The sequence below is a fragment of the Geotrypetes seraphini genome, chromosome 8, assembly GCF_902459505.1.
Source record: "Geotrypetes seraphini chromosome 8, aGeoSer1.1, whole genome shotgun sequence".
Lineage (NCBI taxonomy): Eukaryota > Metazoa > Chordata > Amphibia > Gymnophiona > Dermophiidae > Geotrypetes > Geotrypetes seraphini.
The window spans coordinates 11,608,656-11,623,989 of NC_047091.1; the positions used below are offsets into that span (position 1 = coordinate 11,608,656).

The following is a 15,334-nucleotide window of genomic DNA, read 5'->3' on the forward strand; positions in this document are numbered from 1 at the left end:
GCTTGTCCAAGACTATTTGTTAGCTGTGTGGAAATGACACACTGGCACCTAACCACAAACTCCAAAGCAAAGACCTGAGCATGAAAAGGTATATTTGAAGGTCTCACCTATGTGAGGTTGATGGGCTGCCGCCAATGCATACTGCTGCTGCTGTGCTGCTGTCAGCTGCTGAACTGCCAGAGCATTCGGTCTTTGGAACAACTGCAAAACAAAATGTATATTACTGCACTTACAGACTCTCTTCCATGCTAATTTTCATAATACTTCTCTCTCCCAACAGTTAAACATTTGGCATGAAAGCAATTTGTTGGCTCGCAAAGTCAAATGAGCTGTTAACCAAGCACTGGGAGATAGTAGTTACTTGCCCAAGGTTAGAGAATGTTTACAGCCGACAAGTGCACGGAATTCATATCAGACGTCCCCTGAATCGAAATGTCGGTGCTCTAGTCACTAGGCTGCTTTCCTCATCTCAACACTACACTGAATTTAGGCCACGGCTCAAGTAAAGGCAAAATGCTACAGGCAAGATTTTCCAAATCTCATCTTAAATCAGTTAGTAAAATATAAGTACTGTACTAGCAATTTCATTGGTAGTTAAGAATGAACAGGCAGGTTTTGATTTTTACTCTGGAAAATGCAAAGTGCTCCTTTCAAAAACTTTGAAACTTCTCCAGTTGAGCCATTTCTATCATCCTGAATTATACAGATCAACCAAACACTGATCACTATCAGCACCCAAATTTTGATATTATTCACACAACATACTAATGTGTGGTACTACACGGTATGTTTTATAAGTTCCACTGCATAAAATAGGATAAACACATACAGCAAGCTGCAACACAGTGCTTGCACATTATATACAGAGCCGTGCAAAAGTTTTGCATCACCTCCAAGTAATACATTCTGGAGTAATACATGCATCACCTCTGAGTAATACATGCTGGATCACTGCAATATTTCTGACACCTACTCTCTTATCAAGCAGCATTACGGGGCAAAGATCTGGAAAAATTACTTATGCATGCAAATAACTATGGGGAATTTAGGAAACACATAAAAAACATATCTCTTCTTGAAGTACCTAGATAGCTGATCTACACAATCTCTCCCACAACAACTGATCTCTAAAACTGTTAGTCACTAATCTCTAAATATGTTAGTTCTACTCAATTTGTAGCTTTTTTTTTTTTTTTATCATTGTAAACCACATAGAACTTCACAGTCCTGCAGCATATAAACTGTTGTTATTATTATTATTATTATTATATTCTGACGTGTTCAGAATTTTATGCTCTTATCACCCTGCACATTTTAAATTGATTTAGGACTTCAGATTTAAGACTTGTAATGCATAAACTGCAGAATGTTGAAAATGTCAATATTTCGCATAAAAACTGGATCGAAACAGTCTTATCAGTTCATTCCATTTTCAACCAATCACAGCGCAGCATTCACACACATATATGGCGAAGTGGGAAAATCAGTTTTCATAACTGTCTGCTACTCCAGTGACAGCATAATTGCAACATGGGAAAAATTAGAAATCTTTCAAAAGAAGAACATGCAACGGTGGTTGTACTTAATGAAGAAGGCTTGAAATTGCAGCCAGGGTGAAGTGCAATCAAAGTACAATCATAAGCTTGCTCAGTAAGAAAAAAGAGAAAGGAAATGTGACTGGACAAGACTCGAAGTAGAAGGCCATGCAAATCCACTGTGTGAGAGGACAGGGTTGCTCGCCAGATCTCAGTGGCAGATCGCAAACTCACATCACCAGAATTGTCAGCAAAGTGGCAGGAAATGTGTTCAGTGAATGCATTTGCCTTAACAGTACATCGGCAGTGCCTGGAGTTTGGCCTACGTGGCTATAAAGCAAGAAAGAAGCCGTTGGTAATGGCGATGCAAAGAAAGCAATGGGTTGAGTGGGCCAGAAAGCACAGCATGTGGACTCCAGCGGTGTGGGAAAACGTTCTCTTCAGTGATGAGAGTACTTTCTGTGTGTTTGTAAGACGATTTAAGAATGAGGCTTTCAAACTACAGTGCCTGCACTTGACTGTAAAGCACCCAACAAAAATCATGGTCTGGGGCTTTATGTCAGCCAATGGCACTGGACGCTTTGAGGTGATTGATGGCATGATGAACGGTGCCAAGTATCTTTCCACTTTGCAAAACATAATGGTTCCATCTGCAAGGAGTCTCTTCCAGGGTAACTTCCACTTCCAGGATGGCAATGCACCCTGTCATTGGGCAAAGATGGTGACAAAGTAGATGACATCGAGCCATATTCAGCGACTAGAATGGCCAGGGCAGTTACCAGATTAGAGAATGACACAGTGACAAAATTCATCACCGTTCCCGTCCCCGCGGATAACTGCGGGAAATAAACCCATGTCATTGTCTAGTGTCTATTTCATCCTCTGTCCTTCTACATCAGCATTCTTCAAAGCAAAGCTTGCGGGTCAGTGGTTGTGGCCATTCATACTCTGATTCTTCCCTCTTTCCTTAAAGAATGACATGAAGATGGTTTCCCGCGGTTATCCGCGGGGACGGGAACGGTGATGAATTTTGTCACCGTGTCATTCTCTACACCAAATCTCAAACCAATTGAGAATTTGTGGAATAATCTTGCTGTCAAGGTGTTCAGAAAGCACCCAAAAACAAAGGTTGAGTTGATTGAAGCACTGATTAATGCTTGGCACCATATTGTACAGCCAGATGAACTTCGAAAATTGGTTCACTCCATGCCTCAACGCTGCAAGCTTGTTATCAAGAACAAAGGCTGGCCCATACGTTATTAGAATAGCAGAAAACAACCAGCCCTTTTCAGGGCTACCTCCTCTTGAAGGGGGTAACAGTTAGTACGTATTGAAATAGCTAATGTAATCCATTTACGAAATAGACATTTTTCAACATTCTGCAGTTTATGCATTACAAGTCTTAAATCTGAAGTCCCAAATCAATTTAAAATGTGAAGAGTGATAAGAGCATAAAATTCTGAACATGTCAGTATATAATATCAAGTTTAAGTTTCAAGTTTCTTTATTTTTGATATGCCGTCTATCAAAACAAATGTCTAAATGGTGTACAATATAAAAAGACTGAAGAAAGTAATAAAATAGGTAAATAAAAGCAATATTTTATCAAATATTAAAATACTAGATGGATTCACACTGACGTACATGGAACAAAAGGGAAGTCGGGGAGGGGAAGGTTTTTTAAAATACATTGAAGTAAAATTAGAAAAAAAGGAAGGCAACTGGGGAGTGGTAAGACTTTAGGATGGGGATCACTTCAAAAGAAGCGTTTGGTATTTCAAGGCTTCACAAGAGTAAAGGTTCGAGAAGCGGGAGCTGGTACTAGAGAGTATAGGCGTCAAATATTGCTATGATCCAGCAAGAAAGACGGAACAATGTATTACTCGGAGGTGACGCAAAACTTTTGCACGGCTCTGTATATCAATGAAGTAATAATTTTTTTTTTTTTTTTAAAGTAACTGAATTTTCAGATGTTTGGCCTACTATTTCAAAGGCTATCCAAGGCAATTTACATCAGGCCTTGATAAGTTTGCTTGCCAGCAGCTGAGACCTCCCCTACTCACTGATTCCACTAAAGTGAGGAGTGGTGCGTGAGTGGAAAGGAGATCTTTTCCAATATCAATCACACCTTTAGGGCCTGATTTACTATGCTATGGCTTGCCCTTTTCCCTTCAGGCTTTCTATTTGACTCTCTTCCAGGCTTTTGCGAGCAGATGACTGAGGCTACCAATTTGAGTATTTTTGTCCTGTGTCTGCCTTTTATCTTATTTGAGTGTAGTTCCTTTCTAATTTTTTTCTTATGTGTTAGTTTTGTAAACTGTTTTGACATCCTCCAATTGAAAGGCAGTATACCAAATGTCCAACAAAAGGCTGTATACCAAATGTCCAACAAAAGGCTGTTTTCCCATCCTTGTCCAAAGAAGAAGAGAAGTTTAGTGAATCAAACCGCTAATGCAATCCTGCATACCATTGGCAGAAAGTACATCCTCTCTCACCCCTATTGCACACAGTCTCTCTCTCTCTGCTCCCACCCACATCCTGTCACCTGTACTTCTCTCTTCACCACCTAGTCTCTTTCAGCCCATTCCTGCCCCCAACTCCCCCCATTCCACCATTTCCCTCCTCCCTTAAATCCTTCCCCCATGCCAGATAATCCTCACCATCAAGCAGTAGAGAGAATTTCTAGTCTTCATGGTGGCCTGGTACCTGGGATTTGTCAAGCCCTGGTTTGAATTCAAGTACAGTATGTCTCCTTTCTAAAACGTTAGTAATCTAAGTGGGTACCCTAAGGCAATGAGAGACAATATAAACTTGCCTAAAGGTACAAGAACAGTCATTAGGAGATAATGAACCACAGAAAACTGGTCTTTAAACCATTGTTCTAATTACTATATCACACATTTCAGACCTTGAACTACTACTAACATATGACAATATTATGAAAAGAAGATCTAAAATGTATGCTCTCAGTAGGAAACAAGACAATTCCTACTCCTCACCACCCTAGCCAGCAGATTACCATTCCCAACTGTATCCCCCACCCTGGCTTCCTGTCTGTCTTGCCTGTTTAGATCGTAAACTCTTTCGAGCAAGGACCGTCTCCCTTTGTGACTCTGTACAGCACTGCGTATGTCTGGTAGCACTCTAGAAATAGTAGTTCTAACTTTCAGAAAGTCCAACTCCCAAATGAAAATTGTGATCCAAAAATGGTGTTATATCCCAACCTGATCACTTTAGGTTAGGCTATCTGGTACTTTTTCAGCCTAAGTACCTTGAAAATACAGATGAAATCGGATATGAAATGTGGGAATATTGAAAATAAAGTATGGCTATAATAGAGGTACTTAAAAAAAAATTTTTTTTTAAAAGGTGTAAAAGTAAAAAGACCAAACAAAGGAAGAACTGAACAAAGAATGGGTCAATTGCTTTAAAGATTCCATTGTATTAAGGGTACATACCTTGAGTAATTACTGCCCTTAAAGTTGCATTAGTAGCACCAACACTTAAAACTTGGGCAATTTAAAAATGATCAAACATCAACCTTTTTGATGTTCAGTTAATATGATTAAAAAAAAAAAAAAGCTGTGCTCTCCTATGGTTGCCAAGGCTTGCAGGTGGGATGTGAAATGAAGTGATCAGGAGAGGTGTAGCACAAAAAGGCAGAGAATGTAAATGGTCACAATCATTCATCACAAACATGAATTAGAGTCTGGCCAAAAACAAATGTATAATCTAGTCTAAACGCAATGAACACACTAACTGTTCAACTCTGCAAACTGCGTTCATGTGCTGAATTAAAACTCTGGTTGCAATACTAGATAGACGAGTGGTTTTCAACCTGATCCCAGAGGATCACCTTCAGAATACCTAGAGCCAACAATATGCATGATAAATTTACAGAAATCATACAACTCACTCCCATATGCATACTCACTAAAGATGCTAAATTAGTTAACGGCAGAACACACTAAGTGGGGAGTTAATGTGGGCTACCTTTAAGACAAGCCATTTCATCACAAGCCATGTTATTTTAGCATAGAAGTCTCATTGCATAAAATGTGTTAAATAGCACAATTTGTGGCAAAATAACCTGTCTTTAATAGTAGCCCACATCGATAATGTCCTCAGAAGTTACAATGAAGTCTAAACATAATCAAAACCATATACCATATTTTTTTGCTCCATAAGACACACCTGACCGTAAGACGCACCCTAGATTTAGAGGAGGAAAAGAAGAAAAAAAACCCCCAAAAACATTCTGAACCAAATTTTCCCTGCCAGGCTCTACACCTAACCCCACACTCCTTGCCAAGCTCTGCACCCTGTCCCCCCTCTCTGCCAGGCTCTGTACTCTGGTGGTCTAGTGGTAGGCCGGGACAGGGTCTTATAGAACGAAAAAGCCATAGGCAGCGTAGGCACCCCCTATAGCCAGCACAGGCACACACATACACCCCTGGTACCTTTTCTTAAAGTCCGTGCTCCTGCCTATCTCCCTCGCTGGATGGCTGTTCACGTTTCTGCCTGGTCCGGCGCCACTCCCTGAATGACTGCCCTCTTTGGGCCCAGTACAGCTGTGTGTTCAGTACAAAAAAGTACACACAGTATAATCCCATTATACCAGACTCGCTTATAACGGAACCTCACATATAGCAGAAGAGGTTCACTGGTCCTGGTCGAGCGCCATTATAAACATACAGAAAATCATCGGATATAGCGGACTTACATATAACGGACTTTCGGATATACCAGACAACTATTTTGGTCCCCAGAGCTGCTTTTATCTGTAGTTTTATTCGGCTATAACGGACATGCAGGCTCCGCCTACAAGGCACGTGGCATGCCAGTGATATAGTATCAAAATGCAGCCCAGAAAAAAAATGACAAGAGTATTTTTCTTTCCAGTACAGTGTTCTGGTTTGCAATCATTTCATGTCATACCAATATTTTGCTGAGTTTTGTTATTGATGTTGCTGATATGCTTGTGCAGTGACTGCTGTTCATCGATTTATGTTGTTTCAAGTTGTCCTAAATAAAGTTTTTAAAAAATGCAACTCTGGATATAATGGACTCTGGATATAATGGACTGTTTTTCCAGGTCCCTTGAAGAACATTATAATGGGATTATACTGTATCTGGTTTTCTCTTGCTGAGTTTATTTCCTGAGTTTCCCGTTCTCTATGTGGTAAAAGTCTGTGTGTGAAGTCATTTAAAGTTGTTTTATGTGTGGTAGTAAAGGCAGGAAGGGAGATTAGAGAGAGGGGGAGCAGGCGCCCCCTCCTTGATTTCTGCCCTCAGCATGTGTAAAACTGGTCCTGCACGTTTCAGTCCTGTCCTAGTGCGACAGTTCTGGGGCATTCCATAGGAGCCAGAGTGCTTTTTTCCTCTCTATGCGGAAGCACTTCCGGGTTGCGGACCTGCAACTTCGATCCCCCACAGCCGGCGTGCAGTACCCCCTGGATCAGGATTAATCTTATATTTCGCCTTTCCTGGACCCGTTCCCTGCGCTCGGTGAGCATTTTTAATTTACCACTGCTTACTCCAGTGACATGACAGGAAGGCATGCTTCCACTTCGACTCCGCAGCCTCTACCGTAGTGGAAGAGTGCAACCACAGAGTGTTCACGTGGTGCCGGTGGTATTTTGTTTTCCTGTGAAGAGCATGGAGGAGGAGGAGGAGACGGTAGCTGAGGTCTGTGCCTGGTGGTGCATAGCTGCTACACTTGTTCTCGCTGCAAAGTGCGCTTCTGCTCCCTGCCTTGTTACCGCAGCGGCTCCAAAGCCTTTTACCACCGGGCCGTGTTGGAGGAGCTACACCACGTGGACGGAACGATGCAGGACATCCTGCTTCGGGACTGACAGAGCCAGTGCTTGGCGGGATCCCAAGAGGAAGAAGGTTGCTCTATCCGAACAGAACAGTCATCCAGCGAGGAGACAGGCAGGAGCACGGAAAGCTGAAAAAGGACTTTAAAAAAAAGATACGGGGAAGTGTATTCGCTACATAAGATGCATCTTTATTTCCACCCACTTTTTTGGGAGGGAAAAAGTGTGTCTTATGGAGTGAAAAATACGGTACATAAACATAGCAGACAGTGACAAAAGCTTCTACAAAGATTACTATAAGGCTTAATTCAGTCTAGATATGGAAATTCAAAACGATAGCCTGATAGCATAATACTAGAGTAATAGGAATAGGAAACAGGACCAAACTAACTAAAACATAACGAAAAACTGAAAACAGTCATTCCTGAAAACATGCTGAGAGAAGAAAAAAAGGCAATGCAAAATGATGAGTAAAATATTTGCTCTTCAGAAGTGTGGTCCTTATTGGAAAAAAATGAATCAGAGGAACAGCAAAGAAGATAAAAGAACCCGACTAGGGATTAAAAGAAACAGTATAATCTTTTGCTATTTAAAGCCAGAAGAAATAAGAATGCTGGAGAAAGCTGCAGACAGCAGAAATAAGCTGAAAAATACACACTAACAGTATGACATTGGTTGTATTTCACTTCTTCCATTCACAGAAATGCATGGGTGGATGGCTCTAGGTATTTTCTCCTGATCTAATCTAATCTAATCTAATCCTTAGGTTTGTATACCGCATCATCTCCACGTTCGTAGAGCTCGACGCGGTTTACAGTAGGAGAAATAGGAAGGGACTACAACAGAGGGTTAGAGGTAGAAGTGTGAAGAAAATTTAAAGGACTTGGGATGCCAAGATATAAGAGTTTCCTTGATTTCTAAGTTGGAGGGAGACTTACATTTTTTGAGAAAAGCCAGGTTTTCAGATGTTTGCGGAAAACTTGGAGAGAGCTCAAGTTCCGAAGAGGGGAGGTAAGGTTGTTCCAGAGCTCAGTGATTTTGAAGTGGAGGGAGGTCCCTAGCTTTCCTGAGTGGGAAATGCCTTTTAGCGAGGGGAAGGATAGTTTTAATTTGTGGGAGGATCTGGTGGTATTAGGGTTTGAGGAATTCCAAGAAAGAGGGATAAAGGGAGGGAGGATACCATATAGGATTTTGAAAGTTAAACAGGCGCATTTATAGTGGACCCTGGCGATTATCGGAAGCCAGTGGAGCTTGGCCAGGAGCGGGGAGCCAGTACTCACTCCTTACAACTACCCACCACTGCCACCCCTCCCATCCCACTCTGCACTCTCTTCCTATGCTCTCTCTCTCTCTACACTCTCAACCTTCAATCCCCCATTCTTCTAAAACCCTTTCCCTTTTGCTCTGCTATCTTGCACTCACCCTTCTGTTCCTTCCTTTCTTTCATCCTTGTACTCTTGCCCTTCTAGTATTCAGGCACAAATTCTGTAACCAGTATCTATTTTGGAGGCGCCCAACTAGCACCTATCTAAATTGAACAACAAGCTCAATTAAGCTTTTTAATCAGCACTAATTGAAACAGGCACCTATCAAGAAAGAGCGATTCTGTAACAAGGCGCCTCTAAAAATTTAAGTGGCCTTCAAAAAAAAATAGGTGATACGCCTTGTTACAGAATCGCTGCTCTTAAGCGTGCTTAAGCCCTCGCATGGGCGCCTAACTTTTAGTTGTGCCTAAAGCTGGCCTATTTATTGGGTGCCTCCAAAATAGGTGCATCTCAACGCGATTCACTAAACAGCACCCAATTTTACTTGAACCGCGCTGAATGGTGCTAATTCAGCGCCTAGCTTTTGGGTGTTTCTTATAGAATTCACCCTTCAGTCTTTTAAATTCCAGCTTCCCCCTCCTTTCAAGCCACCAAGAGTTGGGCTCCTGGTGACATCCTGAGCATTTCATGGAAACAAAGGTCCTACTTTCTCCACCACTAGGGATCAGACTCCCAGTGGCATCACTGTGTTTTGTTTATTTTGCTTACAACGAACCCCAGTTTATATCAAAAATGCTAATTCCCCACAGCTCTGCGCGCGTACTTAGATCATCTTTACAAAATCTACTAGTTGTTCCCTCTCTAAAAATAATAGGCACACGAAGATCGGACATGTTTTCTGTAATTGGTCCCCAATGGTGGAACTCTTTGCCCCAACATATCAAAAACGAAAAAGATCTCTCTTCTTTTAAAAAATCCTTGAAAACATACCTTTTTAAAGATGCTTTTAACATTTAAACTTTCTTGATTTTATGATATTTCTTTTTTTAATAATTACCCTGTTTCCTTTTGTTTTTTCCCTTATTTGTTTTTCTCAATATAACAGATGTAGCTTTTTACCCTCCTCCCCTTCCAACTAATGTCTGTCTTGTCTTAATCTTAACGTTTATGTATTTTGTATTCTATCCTATTTTATAATTCTATCCTATTTTATAATTTTTAATTCTATCCTATTTTATAATTATGTACATCGCTTTGCAAACAGATTCCGCGATTCATCAAATATTTAATAAACCTTGACCTTGTCACTGGGATCATGGTCTCTGTGGACCAACTTTTCCTTTCCACTCTCCTTTGGTAGTAGAGCCTGACTGCCCAGCTACCCTGCTTAACTATCTTCTGTGCCTATTTTTAGCCACATGGATAGGTTTGTCTGTGCAGACAACCTATGCATGAACAGACGGACTCACATCAGTAGGCAATACCACATAAATGAAGCACCTACAAAGGAAACGGAGTAGTTACAGAAGTAACACCACAATGCATAGTAAAGTTAATGATGTCCATATTTTAAAAAGTTTACGCAGGTTAAAAAAAAAAAAATCAGTTTTTACACAAAATTATCTGGAATTGGGGCATGGAGACAGCAGACTAACATTCTGACACACAGTAGTACTGCACTGTCACTAGCCAGTTAAATATGTTTCACAGAAAAGAGTTGTCCTAAAGCTTATATGGATATTCAATGGAAAGTGTATCCAGATGACTAGATGAAGATTCAGCAGAACTTATCCAGATTAATTTATTCATTCAGCAGGGATTTTGAATATATGGGGATCCCAAGTCTATCAAAAAGCTCTAGAAAGTTCATTCAGCCCAATGCTATGCACAGTCCTACCGTCCTATCAACCTGAACCTGCTAACCTTCACTGAATTCCACACATATTCCTGTTACAGAACAGAACCAAGAATTATTTCATACACCAGAACAGTACTTGGGACCAGATGCTCATTAAAAAAAAAAAAACCAAAACCAACTTAATGCACTTGTAACGTTTTGTTTAGATCAGTTTTATGTGCAACTAATGCATAAAAGGTTTAAAACAATGCAAATGTATTAAAACAAACTCAATAGTATTCAAATTAACATTCTGTACAATACACAAAGGAAGCGTCAATCTTAATGTTCCAAATTCTCCGGCAGGTCTGAGGTGGTGTTGCATGCGGGCAGCGTCTCGGTGGAGTGGTCTGCTGTTGCTTTTAAAGTATTTGTACTTTCCATGTGATGTATGTGTGTGTCCTGTCTGGAATAGTAGCATAAAAAAGTGTAATGGAACAGTGAGGCCAAGGCTCAAAAGCCATTATTCCTTGTCATCAGCAGCAGAGTAATTCAGACGAAAGGGTCTACCTACCAGCTGATGGAGATAGAGAACACAACGTTGAGCTATGCCATATATACGATGGTCTGCTTCTTGGTACTTCAGTATTCTCTATCTCTGCAGGCAGATGGATGGTCTTTCCTCTTGTTCCTGGTTTCATTTGCTGTGATTTTTGGCCGGCTGGTAGAAGCTCCTTTTTTTTAGCTCTGCTAGGGGGTGTTGCATGTGGGCAGCTTCTCAGTGGAGTGGTCTGCTGTTGCTTTTAAAGTATTTTCACATGGTGTATGTGTGTGTGCCCTGTCTGGAATAATAGTGTAAAAAGGAAAAGTGTAATGGAACAATGAGGCCAAGCCATCATTATGCATCCATCATTTTTTTTTTTTTTTTTTTAATTGTTCCACTAAATTTTTCATTTTCACATTACAATTTTGGGGAGTTTTGAGCATAGACGGTGCCATTAAAAAAAACCCAACAAAAGTAATTCCCACAGCGCCAGAAAAAACATGTCCCATCCCATGCGCTGCTATAAACTGGCACCTGCACAACCAGCTGCACATGGCTGCGACAAACACCGACGAAAGAGAGCCTCGGAATAAACAGGACTACTGCTGCTGCACTGAAACCCAACGAGGAGAACAAGTGCGAGCATGAAATCGCACTGCTACTGCCGCGATGAAACCAACAAGGAAACCAAACACGTGCATGCAAAGGGCGGGAAAGTCCTGGTTCCCTCAACGGATTTCTAGTCATAAAATTTAGCCTCAATAAAATATCCATTCCTTAAACGTACATTGACCAACCCACAGTACTAAGACAGAACCTGAAGTTCAAACAACAGTAAAAAACACATACATACTCACAAGCTTGTTGTTAGGGCCGGTTGAAGCCAGTAAGAGCTGGTTGTGCAGCACTAACAGGGCAGAATGTAGCAACTGTGGTCTCCCTTTTTTTTTTTTTTTAAACAGAGAAGGGAAAGAAGAAAAAAATTTGAGACCCAGTCAGACCCTCTAGCAATGGAGGGAGGATGAGGCAGGGACCTGGGGGGGCCCAGGTGTAACCCCTAAAGCCGGCACCGTTCAGCCGGACACCCCTGTCTCACTGAAGAGAAACCTCTACAGGAGAATAAAATTGCCATCTCACCGAAGAGAAACCTCAACAGGAGAAAATAATTTTCCAGTCATAGCCAGAATTCAGGAGCTAGCTGAATAGCGACTATCACCTTCTGGGAGATAGAGCATACTGCAGATACAGGAGGAGTGCCAGCCAATAGGACCACCTGTTAATCAGTTTCTCTATCTCCGCCTGCTGGTAGATGTGTGCTATCCCATTGGTCTCTGGATTCATCTGCTGCTGTTGCTAAGGAAATGTACATTTTTAGTAGACAATGTCAATCTACCAGTTTTCTCTGTTCAGGACCACCTTATCACAGACTGAAAAATCTGATGGCCACAAAATCACTGAAGCCAGATAAGTCTCTGGGATTGGATGGACTCTCCTCCAAAGTGACAAAATCAATGTGCATTTTGGTTCATTTGCTGCTATTAGAAGGCAAGCTGCAACTGTCTGAGATTAGGAGGAATCTCAGTGCCAAAGTACAGTAAAAAGATAAAATTTGTGAGGATCCCACAGACCTATACCATTTGTTAATTACTACATTAGCTAAAATTCTGGCAGATTGATAATTGTCTCAGTTGGTCCACTTTTATAACTGGGTCTCAAGCATGGGGTAATTCTAGGAGACTACGGTACTTAATCTTATCTGGATAGCAAAACAAGAAATCTTCTTCAATTCTACTACTTATCGATACAAAGAAAACAGAGGAAGGTTTTAGTCTATATCCCCATGCATCAATTAAAGATATAGACATACTACTAGGCTTAAAGTTAACAAAACAAACTCTGAATATTAACCACTGAAAATAAAAAATTCCCTTTTTAGGTGAGCTAGCAAGCATCTAACCTATCTGGGAGCAGAAACCTTAAAAGCTCATTACCAAGAACTCTAATATACTCTTGTTAGTTCCTCTCTAAAGACCTACTGTATCAGCTGAGTTACAGTCTTTTCTAGCTATGTTACTTTGAGATGCTGTCAGTGGCAAACCCAAATAAACACCACTAGCTAAATTTACCAACGTGCACCTACTGCAGTAATACCCCTATCAGTAACTCAGTCCCATCACGGTGCACATTACTAACGCTCTGTCTTATCCAAGGGAAAAATTTTAGCTTTATCTGAAGGGAGAAACTGCAAAAAAACTATTCCAGCCCCTTGGTGGAATAGCATTAGTATCAACATTTAGATCACATTATTTGGTTTCTCAATTAAGGAAACAGCTGAGTGCCATGCTGAGGATATACTGGATGTCAAACACAAATTAAGATGAAAAAGACAGGCAAACGTGCAAACATAAGGAGGAAAAAAGACTTGCTGTTATCCCCAGGTTTCACAGATTATTTACTACCATCTCCTACTCAAAAATGAACCGAATATACCATCTTAACATACTTCACTGTAAGGGGCTGATAATCTCATGCACAAAGCAGCACTTGGTATACATATACTAAACGTTGCTGTTTAAGTATTTATTTGGGAAAGATAAAGGGGAGCAGTCAACAGAAGCTTCATTCTCCTCAGTGTGAATCTTACCTGTTGTTGCGAATTGTAATCAAAGAGCCCTACAGTTGCTGCTGCTGAGTCCACAGGTACCTGACTACCAGAATAGTCAAACTGCAGGGGCTCCATGCCAACATGCTCCATGGGGTCCAAAGGGACATTTTGGGACTCCATACTGGAGAAATCTTCAACAGGCTTGGCACCATTACTACTGGTCAGCTGAGCTAATCCCTCCGAACCATTCTGGTTTGGACCCAGAAGATCAACCTCATTAGCTGAGTTCTGGCAATTACCAGGCGTACGGCTAGTGAATAAAATTTAAAAAAAATGTCAGTGAAAGCTACTGATACAAATCAACACATGAAACCCATGTCCATATGTCCTAAGGGCTGATAGTGCCTGCATGTGTTGTACAGACGATATACTATGTGGGGAAGAGGAAGGAGAGGAACATAACAGTCAGTATAGTGATGACCCTAACAAATTCAGTAGAAATTTGCTTTTGATTGCGATATTAACTTCCAAATCTCAACCAGCAACAGAACTTGTCATCTAAGCAAACGTCACTGGAGTTGGGTAGGGTGATGATGGGGAGTATAGTACAGGAATGTGAAAGCACATTCCTTGGGCCAACAATTTCTTTACTCAGTCTACGTGCCCTGTACACAATTCTTAATACTTATTGAAAAAGTTCTAAATCTCTTCAGCGAACTGTAGCTCAGATAAGATACACCACATACTACTGTGCTTAAGAATACGGTCATTCCATGTCAACTGGTCCAATTTCAAGGAGAGTCCCCACTTGACCATCTCCAAAATTGATGACTTTTTTTCAAGGGATATATGTTGGGATCTCTAATGAAGATATCCAAAGTTTTGGGCCATTATCTCAACTAGGTCAAGAGTTAGGGTCCCTTTATATGGGCCACTTTTAGGTATCCATGGAAGATACTATAAAGTTGTCAACTTTTGATTCAGATTATAAAAAGAATAATTGGTCAACCAGGGTGAAAGCCATACTTCTAGACCAACTATACTGCTCAGAATGGTGACTTATGATTTGTTGGATCACTAGGCGGCCACCAAATTGGTTAAAAAAAAAAGCCTGTTGCAGAATGCGCAAGTGCATATTTGACTAGTCATGCCTCCTAATCTAGAAACATCCCAGTGTTAAGAATTCAGGAAATGGAAAAAGACTATAGTCAGTGGATGCCTCACAAATTTTTAAGCCTAATGTATTTTTTGTTAACGAGATAAAGTTTCAAAAAAATTGATGAAAAACATTTTATGCAAATTTTTAGCTACCATTTGAAGTCATATCGCAACTGCATATTCTCTAATCTTTTTATTTTTTGTACTATTGGAAAGAACATTTTTTGGGCTATGAAACTCACCTAGTTACGTTTTAGACCCATTTTTCCTAATAAGCTAAAAAGAAGACCAGGACTGTACTTCCACATAAATTTAAAAACAAATATGGGATGCAGTCCAGTGCTGAAATAAAGGCAGCTTTCAATTTAAGAATTTTTGGATTTATTGAATGTAAATAAAATGTTTACATAGGGACAGCAAAATAACATGATGAAAGGTAACAAGGGAAAATCAGAACTTTCAATCTGTGCTTCATTATCAGTTTAGACCCCGCTTATCATCCCATTATCCTGAGCACAATGCCTTAAACTTGCTGTCAAGGTTGGACAGGATGAGCTATGAATAGCTACGA

At 40.6% G+C, this 15,334-nt stretch overlaps 1 protein-coding gene across 16 annotated transcripts in view; it reads right to left on the reverse strand.

The window, feature by feature from the left end:
- PUM1 (pumilio RNA binding family member 1) overlaps window positions 1-15,334 on the reverse strand; it is a 235,689-nt gene that overhangs the window by 111,357 nt on the left and 108,998 nt on the right. For 13 of the 16 annotated variants that reach the window (XM_033955218.1, XM_033955222.1, XM_033955216.1 and 10 more), the window contains 2 exons: window positions 13,645-13,915; window positions 108-201 (listed from right to left, as the gene is read on the reverse strand). In XM_033955218.1, coding sequence (XP_033811109.1) covers window positions 108-201; window positions 13,645-13,915 — 365 coding nt within the window. The remainder of the gene's footprint in view (window positions 1-107; window positions 202-13,644; window positions 13,916-15,334) is intronic. The other 3 variants (XM_033955226.1, XM_033955225.1, XM_033955224.1) reach the window with 1 other exon arrangement.